The sequence below is a fragment of the Sebastes fasciatus genome, chromosome 3 (genome assembly GCF_043250625.1).
Source record: "Sebastes fasciatus isolate fSebFas1 chromosome 3, fSebFas1.pri, whole genome shotgun sequence".
NCBI classification, from domain to species: domain Eukaryota; kingdom Metazoa; phylum Chordata; class Actinopteri; order Perciformes; family Sebastidae; genus Sebastes; species Sebastes fasciatus.
The window spans coordinates 14,160,682-14,177,774 of NC_133797.1; the positions used below are offsets into that span (position 1 = coordinate 14,160,682).

The window sequence follows — 17,093 nt, forward strand, 5'->3', positions numbered from 1 at the left end:
AGAGGCGCCATCTTCAGTCCACCTTAAGCGCACAATGTGGCCAAACGAAACTACTGTACTACTACTGTAAATCTAAGATATTTGCATATGAATCACAAATGAAACATGCCATTTTAAAAAAAAAAAATCTGTCATTTTGAAATACAGACAAAAAATTTAAAATTTCATGAAAAAAAATGTAAATTTTTTTTGTTTTTTTACAAAAAAAAATAAATAAATTTAGGTAACCATTTTTAAAAAAACGTTTTTTGGGGGGATTTTTTTACAGTGCAGCCCAATTCCACCTTAAATGCCATTTGCGTCTGGTGGTGGAGACCTATAGAGGCGCCATCTTCAGTCCACCTTAAGCGCACAATGTGGCCAAACGAACGAAAAGCGTAGCAGCCAGGCTTCCGTCCTCAGTCTCCAGCCGGGTTGATCGCACTCTTCTCCGGCTTCCCACAGCTTTGACACACAGCAGAGAGAGAGAGCGAGAGAGGAGGGGGGAGAAAAAGACGCACTCAGACCAAACCCCTACTATCCGCTCCTACCAGCAGGAGAAGAGAGAAGATGTCCGAGCCCAACAATAAGTACCGAGAGTGGATCCTAGAAACCATCGACTCTCTCCGCTCGAGGAAAGCCCGCCCGGATCTGGAGCGGATCTGTCGGATGGTCCGGAGACGACACGGGTCTGACTCGGACAGAACCAGGCAAGAACTGGACAAACTGATCCAAGAGCAGACGGTGCTCAAAGTTAGCTACAAGGGCTCCATCTCGTACCGAAATGCGGCGAAGGTGCAGAGGAAGAGCAGAAAGAAGAGTAGTGAGTTGACGGTGACGACCGCTGTAGCTGGCTCCAGCAGCAGCAGCAGCAGCAGAGAGGACGCAGCAGCAGCAGCAGCGACCAAACATGATCACCAGCTCAACAACAACAACGGAGACAGTGCGCACAGCTTCACCGACCAGGAGGAGGAGGAGGAGGAGGAGGAGGAGGACTCTGAGCCCAGCCCAGATCCACAAACATCAGCCAGCAAGAAGAAGAAGCTGAAGCTTACTGCCTCCTCCAGCCCGAGTAGCCTCTCCGGTTGTGGCGCAACAACAACAACGCGCTGCGCTGTCCGGAGCGGCTGTAAAGAGGAGAAAACAAGTGCGCCGAGAGACAATAAGGGGTTATTATTATTAGGACAGCAGGGAGCTACTAGGGACAACTGCTGCTGCTCCCAGTCTCCTGGTCCAAGTCAAAGAACAAACGAAGGTGGAGGTGGTGATGCCGGCAGGAGAACACCGAGCAAAGCAGATGGAGGAGAGAAAGAAGAAGAAGAGGAGCCGTGTTTGTCTGGAGATGACACCCAGAACAAAACTTCTTCTCTCTCTGGAAGCGTCAGCAGCAATAACCCCCCGCAACAACAACAACAACAGCAACAACAACAACAGAGACAGAAGCAGACTGCTGTTGTGCCTCTCAAGCCCAAACTTCGAGGAGGAGGAGGCACCAAAACTGCGGAGAAGAACCACCACGCCAACTCCGAGCTGCTGGGCGACAGACTGGTGGCTTCTGTTCGCAGCCTGTCCGAGATCAGGAGGAGCATCCGAGGAGGAGGTGCAGCGACCACCACCACCAGCAGCACCAGCAGAGGAGGCCACATGAAGCCGCTCGGGCTGAAGGAGATCCTGGGCTATCTGAGCAGCCAGGAGCGACTGTCAGAGGAGAAGCTGACCCGAGGCAAAGTCAAAGTGGTGATGGAGAGGGAGGTGGCGAGAGGCCGGCTGCGGAGGACCCGCTGCGGGAACATCACTCTTCCTCTGAGGGGGATGGAGGCGGAGGAGGTGGAGGTGGAGGAGAAGAAGAGGAATGCGTCCGCTGACAGACTTGGAGAGAAGAGCGCACTGCAGGACAATAAGAAGCAGCACACGGGGATAAAGGTATGGGCACTGCTATCAGAATCAGAATCAGAATCAGAATGAGAATCAGAATCACAATCAGAATCAGAATGGTGTTTATTGCCAGGTGTAAGAGGTATACACTAGGAATTTTCTTTGGTTTTGTTGGTGCTAGTTAAACAGTATAATAACAAAAGAATAGATAAAAACGTTAGAATAAAATAAGAATTAAAAAAATTGAAATTCTACCAATATACAATATACCAAATAAAAAAAAAATGATAACTTAATATTTCCAACACGTCCCAGCTTGTACGGGGCTGTACTGATGATAAATGAATGATCACTGTTTTAAACCCGCACACACTACGACACCATGCAGGACGCGCTCGGCTTCCCATCGCCACATATTTCTGGTTCCACCTCGGATGTTTTAGGTCTAAAAGTGTTTGTCAAGATTTTCTGTAGCAGGATGCGACCGTGCCTGTGTGTTGCGTGTGTCCTCTGTAGCCTCTAACGTGTGTGTGTGTGTGTGTGTGTGTGTGTGTCTCTCTGCTTCCTGCACTAAAGGTGCGGGTGTGTGTACATGCAGACGGCTTCCCCCGGCTCTCTAAAAGAGCGTCTCTGCATGGCGCGTGAGCACGAGTCGGTTCTGGTGTCGTCGCTACATGCACTAAATTTGGGTTCGCAGTAACATTTCATGTCGCTCTCAGGAACTTTAGCTGCGCGCATGCAGCGGATCTGTGGAGTGTCTGTATGGGCGCAGTAGAGGCGGTGTGTTTGCTGGCTAAACTTGAGACGTGCCGCTCGATGCCGCGCTCATGTGGGCGCTGCTCTGTCGCCCAGCGGGCCGGTGGAGGAAGACTCAAGATTCAAGATTCAAGAGTTTTATTTGCCATTTGCACCTATAAGTACATTGGAATTCTGAGCAGTTTACACCGAGGAGTCAGCTTTAAGAAAAGAAAAAAGGTAGAAAAGGCACAAGGTAATTACAGTACAAAAATAAGTAGCACATTCAACTCAACACAATAAATAAATAAATTATTAAAATATAAAACGCCCTCAGTGTAGTCAATAAATAAACTAATACCCTCTGCATAGGAACGATACCCCCAGAATACAAATATACAGCATATATGCTCCATGACCATGTTAAAAATAGACTCAGCCCAAACAGCCGAGCATCATGTCTACATGTGATGTATAAAGGCTATACATATACATTTTTTGCGAGGCACGTCTCTATAACCCCTGGTTTTTCCTCTCCACCCTCGTTATCCCCGCGCATCTCTCCCGGTTCATTAAATCCTTTGTATCATATCTGACAGAAACACTCCTCCCTCTCCCTCCGCTGTGGGTGCAGACTTGAGTAGGCGACAGTAGGCAGCTATTCTGATATCTGTGTGTGTGTGTGTGTGTGTCTCCAAGTGGGAGGTGTTTGTGCCATCTATATACTCTTTCCGCCCCGAAGAAGCGCAGCACCAGACTGTTTAAACACTGATCAGGGCTCAATGAGAACTTCGCTCAAACTCAGGTGACGCCCGTTCATCTCTCTGAAGATTGAAGGTGTGATCTAAGATAAGATAAGATAAGATAAGATAAGATAAGATGAACCTTTATTAATCCCCGGAGGGAAATTCAGGTGTCAAAGCAGCAACATCAGCAAACAGAGTGAAACACAGGAGATGTAAAAGGTATACAAAAATTATAAAAACAATAATAGAGATATAAAAGATACAGAGTGAATGGGTGAACATAGTGTGTACAGTCCGTCAATAAATAAATGTAGTATGTGCAATAAATAAATGTAATATGTACATATGTGCAGTCTATAAAGTGGTACATAAGATGTATAGTGTAAAGTAAGTGTATATAGGATGTATAGTGTAGAGTAAGTGGTATATAGGATGTATAGTGTAAAGTAAGTGGTATATAGGATGTATAGTGTAAAGTAAGTGGTATAAAGGATGTATAGTGTAAAGTAAGTGTATATAGGATGTACAGACGTGGACAAAATTGTTGGTACCCTTCCGTTAAAGAAAGAAAAACCCACAATGGTCACTGAAATAACTTGAAACTGACCAAAGTAATAATAAATAAAAATTTACTGAAAATTAACTAATGAAAATCAGACATTGTTTTTGAATTTTGGTTCAACAGAATCATTTTAAAAAACAAACTAATGAAACTGGCCTGGACAAAAATTATGGTACCCCTAGAAAAGATGTAAAATAATTTGACCATAGGGACATGTTAAACTAAGGTGTGTCCTGTAAATAGCATCACAGGTATCTTCAAACTTGTAATCAGTCAGTCTGCCTATTTAAAGGGTGAAAAGTAGTCACTGTGCTGTTTGGTATCATGGTGTGTACCACACTGAACATGGACCACAGAAAGCTAAGGAGAGAGTTGTCTCAGGAGATTAGAAAGAAAAGTATAGACCTTCATGTTAAAGGTAAAGGCTATAAGACCATCTCCAAGCAGCTTGATGTTCCTGTGACTACAGCTGCACATATTATTCAGAAGTTTAAGGTCCATGGGACTGTAGCCAACCTCCCTGGACGTGGCCGCAAGAGGAAAATTGATGACATATTGAAGAGACGGATAATACGAATGGTAACCAAAGAGCCCAGAACAACTTCCAAAGAGATTAGAGGTGAACTCCAAGGTCAAGGTACATCAGTGTCAGATCGCACCATCCGTCACTGTTTGAGCCAAAGTGGACTTAATGGAAGACAACCGAGGAGGACACCAAATCATAAAAAAGTGAGACTGGAATTTGCCAAAATGCATATTGACAAGCCACAAAGCTTCTGGGAGAATGTCCTTTGGATAGATGAGACAAAACTGGAGCTTTTTGGCAAGTCACATCAGCTCTATGTTCACAGATGCAAAAATGAAGCATCCAAAGAAAAGAACACTGTACCTAATGTGAAACATGGAGGAGGCTCGGTTATGTTATGGGGCTGCTTTGCTGCATCTGGCACAGGGTGTCTTGAATCTGTGCAGGGTACAATGAAATCTCAAGACTATCAAGGCATTCTGGAGCGAAATGTGCTGCCCAGTGTCAGAAAGCTTGGTCTCAGTTGCAGGTCATGGGTCCTCCAACAGGATAATGACCCAAAACACAGCTAAAAACACCCAAGAATGGCTAAGAACAAAACATTGACTGTTCTGAAGTGGCCTTCTATGAGCCCTGATCTAAATCCTATTGAACATCTGTGGAAGGAGCTGAAACATGCATTCGGAGAAGGCACCCTTCAAACCTGAGACAGCTGGAGCAGTTTGCTCACGAGGAGTGGGCCAACATACCTGTCGACAGGTGCAGAAGTCTCATTGAGAGTTACAGAAATCACTTGATTGCAGTGATTGCCTCAAAAGGTTATGAAACACAATATTAAGTTAAGGGTACCATAATTTTTGTCCAGGCCAGTTTCATTAGTTTGTTTTTTTAAATGATTCTGTTGAACCATAATTCAAAAGCAATGTCTGATTTTCATTAGTTCATTTTCAGTGAATTTTTATTTATTATTACTTTTGTCAGTTTCAAGTTATTTCAGTGACCATTGTGGGTTTTTCTCTCTTTAACGGAAGGGTACCAACAATTTTGTCCACGTCTGTATAGTGTAAAGTAAGTGGTATAAAGGATGTATAGTGTAAAGTAAGTGTAAAGAGCGCCAGTGGTTAAAGTCCAAGATGGTTGCAGATAGTGCATGTTTAAAGTTCTTAAAGTCCTCCTAGTTCTCATATGGGGGTCAGCCTTGGTTGTGGATCCTGATGGCTACCAGCATGAAGGACTGACCCAGGTGCTTTGTGTTGTGCCGAGGGGGGATGAGTCTGTGGCTGAAGGTGCTCCTAGTCTTGACTAGCTCATCATGGAGGGGGTGGGAGGGGTTATCCAGGATAGGATCTGTCTCCACTTTAAGTTTACTTTAATGGAGATTTTTTTTCATACAATTTTATCATGTCATTGCAGCCGCCGTCCCCCTCTCTCCTCCAGGAGAATGAGCCGATGGAAGCAGCCAGTGAAGAAGAGCAACGGGAAGAGCATGAGGAAGAAGAGGAGGAGGAGGAGGAGGAGGAGGAGGAGGACGAGGAGGAGGATCCCCGGAGTTCTGATGAGGAGGAGGAGGGAGGACTATCCCCTGTAGCCATGACAACTGAACCAGAGCTCATTGAGAAAACCACAGAAGATGCTGCTGAGATCCAGCAGACAGCATCAAAGCAGGAGAGGCCCCAACAGCAGCAGCACGGTGGCAAAGGTGTGTGTGTGTGTGTGTGTGTGTGTGTGTGTGTGTGTGTGTGTGTGTGTGTGTGCGGCGGGGAAATTAAAAGCCCTGATTATTAGTAAATTAACAGCACTATTATCATGACTACTATAGGCTACTGCTTCACCTACAAGTACCAGAGTGGTTATTTTAATTTTATTTTTGCCTTTTTTAATGGAATTCTAACTTTAGTACTTTTGTAGGGCAAATGTTTATTAACTATACCTAATATATAAAGCGGAAATGTGTCTTTTGTACAATACACATAACACAACACACCATTAAAAACATACGAAAATGAAAGTGTGTGTGTGTGTGTATATATATATATACTGTATATATACACACACTAATATAGTGCAATGGGCAGGCAGCAGCAGGTTGTATAAATAATAAAAGAGAGCACAACATATAAAATAACAAGTGTTCCCTAGTGCAGTCATTGTGAACGTGTGCATGTATGTGCAGCGGAGAAAGGCTGATTAAAGGCCCTGATTATCAGTAACCTTCCTCTGTTAATTAGTACTATTATCATGACTACTACTATGCTACACTGCTTCACCTAAGTAGTGGTTATTTTTCTTTTCTTTTTGCCTTTTTGAATGGAATTCTAACTTTAGTACTTTTGTAGGAACATGTTTAATAACGTTACCTAATATATACAATTTGAACATAAATAATGTTTACTATTGTCACTAACTTTATTAATGGTTATTTAAATACTTACTTACTGTTGTGTTATAATTTCAACATCAATACTATTATTAACTATACATTTAGACTACAACTACTAATAATATTAATAATAATATTAATCATAATCATAGTAATACAATTAAAAGATGGATGGATGGATGGATGGATGGATGGATGGATAGATGGATAGATGGATAGATGGATAGATGGATAGATGGATAGATAGATAGATAGATAGATAGATAGATAGATAGATAGATAGATAGATGGAAATCTGTCTTTGGTACAATACACATAACACAAAACACCATTAAAACATACAAATAAACAGTATACATACATGAATATAGTGCAATGGGCAGGCAGCAGCATGTTGTATAAATAATAAAAGAGAGCACAATATATAAAATAACAAGTGTTGTGCGGTCATTCAGTGCCTGCTTGCCACAGGGAAAGCTGCTCTTTAATCTTTTCTTTTCGCTCTTTTCGTCTGGGTTTGGCTGCTGGTCTCACAGGGATGTGCTGGCTTGATTCCCTCACCAGGACGCCACATCCACCTGTTCAGGGAGCTTCCCTGTCACAATGTAACAGCGTTCACTTGGAGGAGAGAGCTGTCGTCCCTGATCCGCTACATACGGAGGCACAAGTAAGTGCAAGCATGTGCATCACTCCTTTTGGTTTTTATTGTTGGGTAATGTTCCACGCATTATCAAAACAGGTCAAACGTCCGTGATATGATGCGTCCTACGTTAGAGTCTGACTGGCCTTTGTTGCATCTCTCCTGACATCCCTCTTCTGTCTTTAATAAAGACTAAACAATCCCCCAAAATATACTAAAAACAGGTCCCACATCTCAATTCTTTTACCGGGGATGGAAGAAGTATTGAGATCCTTTACCATATTAAAAGTACTACTACCATGATATAAAAATACTCTTTTACTTTCAAGTAAAAGTGCAGAACTATTATCAGCAAAATGTTCTTTGGTAGTAGTAAAAGTGCTCATTATGAAGAATAGCCCTTTTAGTATTATATCATTATATTATACATATTTATTATTGGATTATTATTACTGATGCATTAACATGTATTGAATTTAGTTATTTTCCACCTCTCTTCTTCAGTAACATTTAAAATTCGTATCAAAATGTGATTGAAAAGTGAACCGGGGAGATGTATTCTGTGTAAATGTCGTGATTTTCCAAGTGCTCTTTTCATTACATCATTACATTTTCAATCATTATCTGCTGCACACTTGCATTAGCTATAACTAGGGTCAGGGGGTTCACTCTATAGTGAGAGCAAACACAGACACCGTGGCTGAACCTCATTTATCTGCACACTTTGAAACTGAATCAATAAGCACAGAGTGGCTTGTGAATGTTTGAACTGTATTTCAATGAGGTAATCACAGAGGTCACGTTTGTTCTTGATAAACTGCTTTCTCTCACCTATTTTCTGTCATATACAATATTTATTTTAGAAAGAATATTTTCAAGATTTTGCGTGAAACACCTAAAAGACTTCCTGTATTTCCATGGTGGATATACTGGTGGGTCATGATTGTGTGTGTGTGTTGTGGTGGGAGACTCATATCCTCCTGTGCAGTGAAGAACATCACTTTTAATCAGTGACAGTTTCATTCTCAAAAGTTCATTTTGCTGCCAAATGTTAACACACAGTCGTGATTCACCCTACACGCAGTTTATTTTTATGCTCTTCTGAACCCCTGGTGGCTTGTATCGTGCACACACTGATGCAATTCACATCTCTGGCAGCATCACAAGTTGTTGTTTGGAATAAATTGAAGAAGAACCAGTAGTTATAATGAGCAGCGATGTGTAGGCACAACGGCTCAACAACAGACAAAGAGACAGTATGGTGTGTCCAAAATTTTATCCAAAGAAAACAAGGAAAAAGAGATGAAAGAGAGCAATTTGTTCATTTGATGTCGGGGTTAATATAAATTGTTCTTGATTGAAAACATGAAATATAAGTAACCAGATGTGCTGAAGCACAGATTATTAAGGCCCAGACACACCAACCCGATATCAAAGAACTAGCGGCGACGAAGGCCACGCCTCACGTCGCAGATATACAGCCGATATAAAGCCGTTGTTATGATGCGTACATGAAATAAAGCGCCGTCTGCCGACCATTTTCACACCACTCTCACTCACCACTCGACCTCATTCCAGATGGCCATGTCGTTGTGAAAATATCTGTGTATTGGAATGATCAGATGAGATGAAGATGAAAAATGTCTTGTGATTGCCATCTTGACTTTACTCGTTTGGCTTGCTTTCCTCACGTCCGTTCCTCTTCTCGTGCACCAATTCGTTTAAGCTGAACAGCCAATCAGAGTGATTTCTCTCACTGACGGGCGCCGCCGATTCAACATAAAAAAAAACGAAAAAACTCTGACACGGGCAGACTAGATCCGATGGTGCGGGACACACCACAAAATCTAGGCCGACGAACGCTCACCAACAGCCCCAAACTGTCCGACAGCTCGATCGAATCGCGTGAAACCATCGGCAGAGCTGTGAATCGCATCACCCACCTGTGCACGGTACAAACAAAACAGGGACAGCGCTACTAGTGGTCAAAATCTCAACAGGGTACCTTTAATTGAAAGTGCATTGTTCTGTGTGTTAGCATATTTTGCAAATATATTTTTTTTCCCTAGCTCATGAAAGTCAGTACATTTGCGTCTCATAGCACCTTAAAGGGTAACTTTGGTATTTTTTCAACCTGGACCCTTTTTTCCCATGTTATTGTGTCTAAGTCACAACAATTTTTGAAATTGGTCCAGTGTTGAACAAGAGAGCTTCAGACAGCAGCCACTAAATGGGCTGTAATGTGCTGGCTGCAGTGCAGTGCTCTGGACCAATTTCAAAAATTGCTGTGCCCATTAGTCATTTACACAAAAATAGGGATGCACCGATCCGGCTTTTTCAGTCCAGATAGCGATACCTTGGCTTTGGGTACCGAGTACCGATCTGATACCACTGTTTAATTACTAAGCTGTATGCCTCACTGTGTGGAAGTGACTGGGATCATTCTTTTATATGTAAGGCAACATCAGGCTTGACTTAAACATCGCTTTCCTAACTTTGCAAAACAAAATGTGACCAGTAAATACATAGATATAAATGTATTTAATTGTTCTTTATTACTAAAACAATAAATTGTAAACCAACAACTTGGTAAAAAATCTTCAAAATTAACAGGAATTACAATTCAAATGTAAACCTTTTTAATGCAGCAACAAATTGGTCAAAACTTAAACAGGAATTCAAATTCCAGTGTGTATAATGTATATAGTATATAAACATAGAATTGAATTGAATAGATCGGCTCCATTGTCACCGATATCCGATCCATCTACTTGAGTCAGTATCGGCCAGATATCCGATCCGGTATCGGTATCGGTGCATCCCTACACAAAAACATGGAAAAATAGGTATCAGGTTTAAAAATACCCAAGTTACCCTTTAAGTAAGGAGTTTGGATGATTTAGCTTTAACCTTGATGTGTGTTACAATCTCCAGTTAAAGGTCCTGGCTGTCTGCTGCACTATATTTAGCCACTTTCCAATTTATCTGAGCTTCTGAATTCTCACTGTGAATCTTGTTCCTCAGACAAACCCAAATACTGCACCTAACACACTGCATCTCGTAGTGTCCACAGCATGTACACGACATCTTGTCAAAATGCCACAATACAGTGCTTCACTTTTGATAGATGTGACAATTACAGTCATGTGACACTACACCTGTCACTGATGGTGCACAAATCCAGCAGTTCCCTGCTTACTATACAGTATTATTGAGTGGCATTTGTCTTAGAATATGGACAGAAGACTTTCACGTCAATCATCACTCATGCTCATCTCAGGTTTGTGTTCAGTCATAAATTCATGTTATCATGTCACATGATGACACTTTATCAGTGTTACTATGCATCTTTTATTCTTGACTTTATATTTAAACTTTTTAATGTATATTTTAGGATTTTTTGATATATTTTCCATCTATTGATCTTGTTTTCACATTTTTTTTTACTAATGCTACATTTTGTGCATCATTTCTGAGGTACAATCTTGGATCATGGCAGTGTGGCATTTCATTGCACATTGCACTCGTATTATGATGTATATTACAAATAAAGATTGATTGAGAAGAAAACTCCAGGAACATGTTTAAGCTCTTCAGAAAGACGTTGCAGCTGCAGTTTTGTCATGATGCATCTTGACGTAGCCAGCTCATTTAATTGAGTTTAGGTGCAGGTCATATCACTCACATGATTTTTCCTTTGGCGCTGTCTCTGCTGACTTTGACTTGTTCCAAGGAGAGGATATTGTCTTTTGTCATTTATTTGCATCTTTGTTTGACCCCCCTCTCTTCTCTCCACATACAATCAGATGCAGCATGACAGACTCAACCACATCTCCTCAGGCTTTAACAGTGAGTTCTGCTTTACAGATAATCTCAAAATATATGTGTATTTAGTGGCTAGCTGTGATGACAGGTAATCAGACTGTGCTTAATTTTTCCCATCGTAGGCTTGGAGTCTAAGATAGAGGTCGGCGTGTCGTCCTGCCTGCTCACACCCACGGCGTCCCCGAGAGACTCCGGCATGTCTGAGGACCGAGGGATGAACGGAGGAGTTAGCAGTGGAGGGTGAGTACAGCAGAAACTCTGGAGACACTGAACACACAGATTCATTGGGTTGGTAGTGTCTGTTTCTCTCTTACTTGCTTGTTTGGATCTGTTACAAAGTCCATTTTAGTACAGATACATTCTCACTTCACTGTAGTCTCTCTCTGTGAGGTAAATTTCCATCTCAATATCCAATTAATCACCATCAGACATTGCATGTTCTCTCCATATTGTGCAGTCCAAGATAACACTTTTCCTGATTATATTTTGTGGCCACTTGGGTGCAGCGTAAAACAAGTTGTGAACACATCATTTACATATCATCACCCTTTAAGTTGAACTTGTTAGCAAACACTTAATATTTACACATCCAGCAGTTACAGAGCAACATTAGATTATTTGGAGTTGTGTTTCTGTCTACGTGATGAATGTAAGTCCTATATTCTCTCTCTTTTAGCTCTGTTTTTGGTCTCCACCAACTCCTAGGGGAAGTATTTGTCTCTTTAGCTGTTAAATGTTCCACTACGTTCACCAGCTAGTTGCTAACTGTGTCTGTTTGCTGTTTGTTGCTCAGCAGGTAGTTTACAGTGGGTTTATAGAGCTTTTTTGACACTATCAGAGCGGCGAGAGCGAACCAAAACAGTAAAGTTGCGGGCCGGACAGCAAAACAACGAGCTGCTCACTATAAAGCTCTGTAAAGCTGATGGGAGCTACAGATAATAACTCTCTGTAGGTTCATCACTATGAGCGACACCTTTCACATTGTCACTTTAAAGACTTATTTATACTCACGCGAGACACCGTGGCGGTGGCCTCCGTAGATGGCGCGTGCACTACAAGCATGCACAAAGGCGTTTATGCTCAACGTGTTGTTCGTTGCAATATGCTCCGAAACGCCAGGAGGCGTACAAACGAAATATTCTGTGGATAAGCAAGAAGTCAATGAGTGGTACCGGAAAGGAAAGTAGGCTGCCTGGCAACAGTAGTAAACACCAACGTACCGCCAATCATTGCTTTTGTGTACTGTAATTATTACTGTCGCTTACCCTGAAGTCTAAGTCTCTCAGGGCTTCCCCCTCGGGTCGCCACTCTTTCCAAGAGACCTTTTTTTTAGCTATTACAAAACGATCTCTCATATTCTTTCACAGCCTGCAGCAAAAAGCCTCTTCTTTCCCCAGTGTGTTGCCTATTTCTTTCCAAGTATCTAATGACATGTGTCTGTCCCTGTGGTCTCTCAATGAACATTTGTAGAGTCGTCTGTACAGGCGATCCTGCGTGACCAGTCTTCCCTCAAAGGCATCCATGTTGAAATGTAAGGCGCAGCGCACGCAGTCGGCGCAGCGCACGCAGTCGGCGCAGCGCACGCAGTCGGCGCAGCGCACGCAGTCGGCGCAGCGCACGCAGTCGGCGCAGCGCACGCAGTCGACGCGTTGTTACAAAAATTCAGAGGTGCACGACAAATCACCACGACAGCTTGCGTAACCTTCGCGCACCACGCAAAAGCCGTGATAACACAATTTTCTGGCGAACGCACCTCGCGCCAACTTCACTACGGCGACCATAAACCAGGCTTAGTACATTGTTATTGTGAAAATATTGATTACAGTCGCTTTAAAATAAAGTGAAACAAAGTCTGGCTATTTAGCATTAATCAGAACATAATATTAGATTCTCCTGTTTACACAATGACGGTGCAATCTCAGGGTTCAAGGTTCAATTTATTCATCAGTGAAAACATGGAAATCGCAATACTCCCATTCTGATAAACCAAGGCTTATATATAACATAGGGAATAAACACCCACTAAACCATATATAAAAAACACACTAAACTACATTTCTTAATTAAACTGACAGCTCTGACATAACTTTACAAGTTGACGATTCCAACGTCTCCTGCAAGTTTTGTAATGGGCCAACGCCCTCTTCCTCATCTCTCTAGGTTTATGAAGTCTGAGGGGGCCAGTGGGAGCCCGGTGGACTGGACAGTGTCTGATGTGGTCAGTTATTTCACAGCAGCAGGTTTCCCTGAGCAGGCTGCTGCCTTCATGACCCAGGTGAGCCTGTAATCCCCTTTGACAACCACTAGAGGCCACCAGAGACAGGATTAATGTACTTGAACCTTTAACAGTTGTAACCTACATCCACCTACCCACATTGCTTTGCTCTCCTCATTAGGAAATCGATGGCAAGTCTCTTCTCCTCATGCAGCGTAACGATGTTTTGACTGGCCTGTCAATCAGACTCGGCCCCGCCCTCAAGATCTATGAGCGTCACGTAAAGGTGCTGCAGAAAACGCACTTTGATGATGACGACTGTTAACAACAAAAATACACACAGAGACTGTTAACTCTGTATCTACATATTATATAGCTCAAGTAATCCTATAAAAATGCATGCATGATATATACACTTTTCATCTCATGTCAAACAGCGCAAACACACACACACACACACACACACACACACACACACACACACACACACACACACACACACACACACAAACCTCTTTTTCTCTTCCTCTGGCCCTCTACGACTGCTCTGGTCCAGAAACGACACTCAGAAATGAAACTGGATTTCCTGGACATAGATTTTCTACCAAACAGAGCACAAATGTTGGCGGGAGAAAGTAGACTCAAACATTTCAAGATGCAGAGGTAAAAAAAAAAAAGTCATGCAATTTCTCTTTTTTTTAATTTACAATGATCTAGCACTTTGCAATTTCTCGACTAAACTGTGCAAAATGGTTTGTTTTTAAACTGTTTTTTTGTGCTGACCTTTATGCACATTTTGAAAGAGGTCGTGGTTATTTTGTGCGGAAGTAAATTTCCCTTGGTTGTTTGAGGCTTTGGTGCAAGGGTTTCCCACTTGTGGGTGCGTGTTTGTCATTGTACACATACTGTATGTGTGTGGAGGCATGACGGAGCATGTTGGATGGAGCAGAAACAAATTAGGAGTTGACCAGATTAAATACATTCCCAGAAGCTGGATGGTTGGGATGCTGACCCGTCATAGTCCTCATGTATATCAGGATAAAATCCGGTGCAGGGTTCACGAACTTGTGAAAGCGGTCGTTGGTCAAAGCAATAAGCTGATGATTCCCCCCAAGATGTTTGAGAGGTTGTTGAATCTTGTCAGCTCACAGATCGGTGCTTCAGATGAAAATATATGACAAAGTTTTTAATAATGTTTTTAAGCAGAGCTAGCCATGATCTGTTCTGATCACCACGTCAGGGGCCGGTTTCACAAAGACAGACTTTGGCTGTGGCTTAGATCAAACCAGTCAGACTCCAGATGGACGTCGAAATTCATCCATTGCACAAAGCTGTCTAGTTTCTTGACTATCTATCTATCTATCTATCTATCTATCTATCTATCTATCTATCTATCTATCTATCTATCTATCTATCTATCTATCTATCTATCTATCTATCTATCTATCTATCTATCTAAGTAGGGGACTAATAGAGTGTTGCAGGATGAGTCCTAAGACCCGGAAATGAGTTCGCATTTTAGCACTTCCGGTTTCCTCGTCTCAAAGTCAATGGGTTTTTGGTTTAAGTAAGGTCTGTGGTTAAGACAAGCTTAAGAGATGTTAACGTTTTGTTCTACGACATAAAATACGTCAGTAAATATCCCACTCGTGACTTTTGAAGCCTTTCTGTGTCTTAAAAATGGTGGTTGCTAACAAGTGGCTAAATGAGACTACTAAACGTCATCACGCCGACTCGTCCGCCTTCACAGCCTCGTTGTGTATACTCGCAACCGTGGTGTAGTTCGTTTATAGCCTAACGTTAACTTTTTACTTCTGGCGATTGCATTTACGCTTCAAAAATCATAAAAGTAGTGTTCATTTGTGACGATTATCTTACGTAAGAAAACATGTAAGTATCATAAACGTGTGTTTGCCACAGAGTTTATTTTCTGCAATAATCAAAAACACAATGGAAAAATCCCATTGGCTTTTTGTCGAGGGAACCCAGGGAGATGCTAACTTCCTGGTTGAACTAGAAAAATATGTCATCCCTGGAGCACTCTATTTGCAATAAATTGTGGGTAAATTAAGACTTTTTTTCAAATAAAAAAACAAAACATGGCTGACCGAGCAACTGCATCAAGGCGCTCAGCTCGTTCACTCAAGAAAATGTTTGTTTCTGGAAGGATTCAATGATTACAAGGACATAACTTTACAACTTTACACAGCTCTGACATAACTTTACAAGTTGACGATTCCAACGTCTCCTGCGAGTTTTGTAATGGGCCAACGCCCTCTTCCTCATCTCTCTAGGTTTATGAAGTCTGAGGGGGCCAGTGGGAGCCCGATGGACTGGACAGTGTCTGATGTGGTCAGTTATTTCACAGCAGCAGGTTTCCCTGACATTTTTCTGGGAATATTCAGCAAAGTGTAACAATACAAAAACTCAAGCTGAGATGCTGTGGCTTCTTCATGTGGCACGACTCAGTACCTCAGTTTAACTCGTCTGTTAGTCAGGCTCAGGACTGACGCTGTCCTCACTCCTGTGCCTTTCCTAAAAACTCCTTCCCTACTACGTTGTTAGGAAACCACAAAGCATGAGCCATGTTTTCCTCTTTTTTTGTCATTTGGTGCCACTGTTCAGCAGATGTCACTGATTGTAATTAAGACTGGCCCAACACTACAAACCAGTCTAAAACATCTTTGTGAAACTGGCCTTAGTCGGCTGCTGAAATGTTGATCAAACACGCCAGCTAACTGAACTGAAATCAGCAGAACAATCAGCTCTCAACTAAATGTAATAGAGTGTAAATATATTGAAAATAAGCCAATCTAATACATCAGCCTCCATCTGTAAAATATTGAAAAACTACTATCTAACTAAAAGATGTTATCGCAGGGTAAAGCTGAGTCAATCAATCAACTAATCTCATACCACCAGCATTTTTTAACTGTTTTTACCGGTCAAACCTTAGAAACCAAATGCTGTCAAATGGTCACACACATCTCATTCCCACCTTCACTGTAACGGCATACATTCCAGGCTTGGCATCTCCTCTGTGCATGCATTATTAAATTACTGTTTTGTTGTCTCATATTTGTATATTTCTGTTTTCAGCATATACGTTTCATTTTGTGAATGTTTTCAGTCCACTCTCCATACACTGATGTTCTAATCAACGTTTCTTTGTGCATTCAAACCTCCTCTACCTCTCTCCCCTCGTTTTCCCTTTCACTTTCACTTTCTTTGCAACTTCCATGAACACATTGTCAACTTATTCCATCTAGTTGAAGGTGTACGTTACGGTGTCTGTTGCCATTGTTAGCATCAGATCATTTCATTGTCATTAGGTGGGGACAGCTGTGTTGGAGTCCAGATTCTCACAAGGGGGAATGTACAGTGCGTCTATGCCCTTGTTGCGTGTCTCAAGTTATTTGTTAAAGGACAATTTTAGTAATAAAAGTTTGAATTAAAACACCACAACTTGTCCATTCTGAGTGTGTGTGAACGCGTGTTGCATGCATCAACAGTGTTTGTGCATTCATGTGATGGCTGTGAGTGTCTGTGTGTACCAGACACAAATGTGCATATGTAGCGTGTGTGAGGGATTGAATGCAACAACACAGCA

The 17,093-nt window shown here is 42.0% G+C and overlaps 1 protein-coding gene across 1 annotated transcript; it reads left to right on the top strand.

The window, feature by feature from the left end:
• The first annotated feature begins 313 nt into the window (after positions 1 to 313).
• Positions 314 to 15,674, top strand: samd1b (sterile alpha motif domain containing 1b). Its single transcript, XM_074629124.1, has 7 exons — positions 314 to 1,902; positions 5,837 to 6,122; positions 7,340 to 7,470; positions 11,250 to 11,292; positions 11,391 to 11,508; positions 13,429 to 13,543; positions 13,665 to 15,674. The coding sequence occupies exons 1-7, from the start codon at positions 550 to 552 to the stop codon at positions 13,806 to 13,808; spliced, it is 2,190 nt and encodes a 729-aa protein (XP_074485225.1). The 5' UTR covers positions 314 to 549; the 3' UTR covers positions 13,809 to 15,674.
• Positions 15,675 to 17,093: the final 1,419 nt, after the last annotated feature.